Raw genomic sequence first — 5,418 nt, 5'->3', positions numbered from 1 at the left:
TCACATGGGTGGTGTCGGTGATGGAATGTTTTATGAAATTAAACAATAAAGTTTTTTTTAAAAAAAAAAACAACCTCCAAAGAAGGAGAGCCCACCACCTCCCAAGGAAGCCTGTTCCACTGAGGAACTGCTCTAACCGTCAGGAAGTTTTTCCTAATGTTTAGCCGAAAACTCTTTTGATTTAATTTCAACCTGCTGGTTCTGCTCAGAACTTCTAGGGCAACAGAAAACAACTCCACATCGTTCTCCATATGACGGCACTTCAAGTACTTGAAGATGGCTACCATATCACACTCAGTCGTCTCCTCTCCAGGCTATACCCAGCTCCTTCAATCTTTCCTCACAGGACTTGGTCTCCAGACCCCTCACCATCTTCATTGCCCTCCTTTGGACACATTCCAGCTTGTCTATATCCTTCTTAAATTGTGGTATCCTTCTTAAAATGTGTTAGGGCACCTGGAAATCAGATGACATTGCCTTGGAAGGGGAGCAGATTGGCCCCAAAGCCCGTCACTTGACTGGCTCTGTTTTATAGCTCGACCAGGCAAGTTACAGAAATGCATTTTATTTTTAAACACTGGCAACGGTTGATCTAAAGAAGCACACGGGTGTTGCTAGCCCACTGCAATCAAGGAAAGGGAGGGGACAGTGCTGCTACTTACGTTGCGGGTACGCCTGCCGTGCTCCCACCTGCGAATATGCATTGTAACCAGAAGATGTAGTCTGATGTGGTGGTACACTGGCATTAATGTTCCCTTGCATAATAAACCCTGGAGGAGGAGGAGGGTTTTCTCCCTAGGAAATAAGTGGGGGTGGGTGGGTTAAAAAAAGGTTAGGCTTAGTACGTGGCAGCAAAGATGGGTTGTGCTGGGATTATGCTTTTCAAAGCCAGAGGTTCTGAACTCACAGCAGCCAACAGACCATGCTGCGCTTCCTCTCTACATCCCGCCTTTATCACGTGACCAACTTTGCAAATCGAGCAACCCGAACGTAAATGTGAACTGCAGCCCCCCCCCCGCCCCCCGGAAAACATTAGCATATAATAAACTGCCAAGAAACCACCAATCCCAGTCTAAGGTTAAAAAAACAAACAGTGCAATATAATCTATGAAGAATTCATTTTGGGGGGGGGGGGGTGGGGGGGAAATGGTCATTTGTTTCAGCCAAGATGCTTTTCAAGGATAAACCATTTATTCAATTTGTTATGAAGAAATCGGGGGCTAGGGGAAAGGGGGGGGGAGATTAGATGCCCTTAAACCCATCTGTTCCCCCAGGGGAAGCTAGAGAGCTTACTGCTTCAACTCAAAACAACAATTTTTGAGGGCCAGCTGACGTTTCCTTTCAGCTACAATAAGTACTGTGAAAAATAGCACTGGTGGCATTTTTTCGGGTGGGGGAGGTGGGGAAGCAAATCTGACTGGACTGAAAACCCGTTCATGCCTTCCAGATGGCTTAGAATGCGCTGAGAATATAAAGTGAGCCGGGGGGTGGGTATGCAATGGTCTATATTGTCGGAATATGCAAGAGGAGCAGATCCTGCTCAAAGAGGAATTAATCGATTTATACCTGTGTTTCAGAGGGAGAGGCGGCAGAAGGATGGCTGGGAAGGGCAGTGGGGTTTTTGTTACTCCAGGTAGTGACAGTAGGGGCAACTCTAACCTGAATTGAACAGAGAGATACCAATCATGGAAAAATAAAACGAAATAAAAAAACCCAAAGGGTTTTCACACAAGCCAGAATGCTTTAGAAAAAAACGAAGCAAATATCACAACAGTGCTTTATTTCTCATGCCGGCAAGTAATTAGGATCATTTCAGACCTCAGACACAGCACACCAGGAACTGACCAGTGAGGCAAGAGCAAAGTCTAAGTATGTGGGGGGGGGGCAGAGACAGTAAAGAGTGCTCAAGAGAAGTTTAAGTTGTTATCTATTCATGCTTGCCGTGTCCAGTCAACCGTCATGCAGCTCTTTATCACGTTCTACAGAAATTCGCAATAAACTAAGGTTAGAGACGCCACGTAGATAGGATGACACATACGTTCACTCCCTTACACAGATGCTCATTTGCTAGTCGAGCTTTTTTCTCTTTTTTCTTTTACAAAAAAAAAATAATCTTTATGTGCTGTGTGCCTGTCAAGAGTTATTTGGCTGGAGACTTTTAACACAAGAAGCTTGTAACAAGTGCCATGAACTCCCCAGATATTTATGTGAAGAATTCTAAGGGAGGGAAGGCAACATCAATTCATGCAAAAATAAATAAATAAATCAGTGTTGGTGCTTGAGTACTTTTGGCTGGGATATGGCAAGGCACAGACAAATGAATAAGACATTTCCTCTGTCTGTTTTTTTAAAAACGTTTTACCAAGTAGGACACACAGAGGAAAAGGCCAAGACCTAAGTACCGCCCCGTTGTCTAGATACTGGTGTGCGTTTTCAATTTAGCCACACAAAGGCATATCTCCAAGCTTTGCTTTGCACCTGGGAACGACCTGGAAGTAATGCTTGCCCGTCCTCCCACCCCACCCTAAACCGTCACATCAAAAATACACACAACTTCAAAGGTGGCAACAGACTTTCCCATTCAGAACCTAAACGCTGTTGCTTGCGGGACAGAGAGCCCAGAGCAACTTCCAAACTGGTTTTTAGAAAGGCATCCGCATCCGTTCATATGGACCCTTCTCTCTCTCGCATAGCTTCATTTAGCTGTGTTTAACCCTACGACAGTACCAGCACAAATACAGTTAACCCTAATCAGGATTCACTTTTAACTATGTTTATTTATATATTTATTACCGAATTTGTACCCCACCCTCCCCGCGAAGCAGGCTCAGGGCGGCTTCCAACATGACATACATACAGCTTAAAACACAATTATTAAAAACACGACAAATCAACTATAGTATGTAAATCCGCTTCAGGCCATGGCTACAAAAGCAACCTTGCCTAGGTCTGAACCAAGGCTCCCTCTCAGCTGTGGAGTCTTGTGAGCAAAAATCCTACTCTGTGACCTACGGGCATTAAAGTTGTGAGCGGGCGATTTGGCTGCTGCATTAATTAGTTTGCTCTGGAGCCCCATCCTTCCTGAGCTGAGACAGAAATGTGTGAGCCGGAGGCTAAAAAACTATGAGCTAGCTCACACTATGTCAGCTTAGAGGAAACACTGGTCTGAACTACATCTGCACTATGCTGTATCAAAAGAGGTGATGCTAAGGGAACCAGGACATGAGACACAGTGCATGTGTGTGTGCGTGGGAAGATCTGAAGGTAGTACCTGTCTGTTATCTGTTTTTTAGGTTTTTAAAGATTTCTTTCCCCCGCTGGTAGAGAATTTAGTTGATAAAGCATCTGTAGAAGGAATCTTGAGGGTGTGGGAGGGGGTAACCGCCTCCTGCCTCTCAACCCCCCCACTACAAAAGCTCCCTCCATTCACATTTTTACCCTCCAAACGCAGGCTTGGGGAAAACACCTTTCCAGAGATAACATGTCAGCCTTCTCATGTAATGCAAGGAGAAAAGAGCAGAGTCTCAAGACAAATCGAGTTCCTTTTATTCTCTCTAAAATTAAAGTCCTGCAAGTTTAGGACTGGAGTACCTGAAGGACAGTCTTCATCCCATATGTTCCTGCCCTGGGCATTAGGATCGCAGGGCGAAGCCCTCCTGACTATCAAATCCATCAAAAATGGTTGTTTGGTGGGTACAGGAGAGAGACAGGGCCTTTTCAGTGGCAGCCCCACAATGACAGAACAGCCTACCCAGGGAGGTGCACCTGGCCCACCTCGCTCTAAATCTTTTGGAGGTCACTGAAGACCGTTGTATTTAGGACTGCATTTGATTAAGTTTGTTAGCAGTCCTGGGTTGTGATTTCAAATGTTGGGTTTTATGTTTTTAATGCCTTTTATTTTATGTGGTTTCTCTATGCCGTACGCCGCCTTGACCTCCGGAAGGAAGGAAGGCGGCTAATAAATGTTTTAAATAAATAAATATACACTATTGTGCTAGGGGAGCAATCTCTGTTATCCATGCGCCTGGAATTACCAATTTGAGATTCTTGCCACTTTGCATTTGGAAAAGATCTTTAAGGTCACAGTTAACAATACTTTCTTTTTGGGGGGGGGGAACAACGTATCACTGCTCTTCATAAAATATCAGAGCATAAAGAGAGCACTGGGGGCTAAAAATGTCCTTGAATTTACCCCTGAATGCTATCCTCTAAGTCGGTCATTCCTTCATCTCAGTAGGTTCTCTGGGGCACGCAAAACACATCTTGCCGTGTCTGAGAAACATTTTCTTCTACTGAAATTCCCCATTATGATCTGTTTGTGGCCCATGGTGCCAGATCGGAGTCCGCAGGCACAGAACACCTCCCATACCCTGACTCATCACAATACTTACCAGCACCGGACACAATCAGCTGACGTTCTCTTGCTTTTCATCTGCTGTCCTGTTAAATATTACCTACCTGGCCCGGATTCACTTGCTTACGCATCTGCCACATAACGGCTTGTACACGACAAAACCCTCTCGAGCCAACAACTGTCTGGCTGACGTTGTCCCCCTAACACCACCTTGCAAGGCCTTAAAAAACACTTGTTCTTCAGTACCACTTCAAGGCCACAGGGTGCAAAAACTACGCAGTGACTAACTACAAAGTGAACAACAGCGGAGAGAAGAAGGGGTGGGGTCAGGGCCTCATGCAGCAGTCCTCCCACCCCCCCGTGGGCGTGGCTTGGGAAAGATCACAGAAGAACGCAAGTCCCCCAAAGCTGACTGCCAGAGGTCTCCTAACATCGAGTGTCGGGCCAGCCTGACGTATTGAAAACAATGGGAAAAGGAGTAAGCTCCCCTCTCTTGCACGAGCAGCCACAGAATCAGCCTTGCAAATGAGGCTACAGAGCTTACTAGCCCATCTGTTCAGCAGTCCACCCGTCCAGAAATATCAGTGCTAGTCATCCAGCCTGACGTATTGAAAACAATGGGAAAAGGAGTAAGCTCCCCTCTCTGCACGAGCAGCCACAGAATCAGCCTTGCAAATGAGGCAGCAGAGCTTACTAGCCCATCTGTTCAGCAGTCCACCCGTCCAGAAATATCAGTGCTAGTCACTTGGGATGGATTGACTCAATAATGGCAGCCATGGCCTTCAGTTTCCTAGACCGGAGTGAGGCTGTGAATGACAGGACGTTCTGAAGTTCATTAAGTTCACCGGGTCACCATAAGCGAGTTGATGGCACATTACGTACAGTCGTGCAAATCACAACAGCCGGAAAAGGAAAGGGGGCAGGAGGAGGAAACCCATAACTTCTCCAGTGTGCAAGATCTTTCCAGACTGGTCATTTTGGAGAGAGTTTCTTGCTTACAACAGGCAATCAAGCCCTGTGACTGTTTTACAAGCCTGCCCACAAGCAGGCGACATGAACTTGTG

General features: G+C 46.0%; 1 protein-coding gene across 1 annotated transcript in view; it reads right to left on the bottom strand.

Moving 5' to 3' along the window:
* The window catches only part of SEC31A (SEC31 homolog A, COPII coat complex component), an 85,662-nt gene that overhangs the window by 26,234 nt on the left and 54,010 nt on the right, over positions 1 to 5,418 (bottom strand). The window contains exon 20 of the mRNA XM_015417916.1: positions 663 to 795. Coding sequence (XP_015273402.1) covers positions 663 to 795 — 133 coding nt within the window. The remainder of the gene's footprint in view (positions 1 to 662; positions 796 to 5,418) is intronic.

The sequence above is a fragment of the Gekko japonicus genome, unplaced genomic scaffold (genome assembly GCF_001447785.1).
Source record: "Gekko japonicus isolate JY-2015 unplaced genomic scaffold, Gekko_japonicus_V1.1 scaffold752, whole genome shotgun sequence".
Taxonomy (NCBI): domain Eukaryota; kingdom Metazoa; phylum Chordata; class Lepidosauria; order Squamata; family Gekkonidae; genus Gekko; species Gekko japonicus.
The sequence above is the reverse complement of the archived record's forward strand: the minus strand, read 5'-3'. Positions and strand labels throughout refer to the sequence as shown.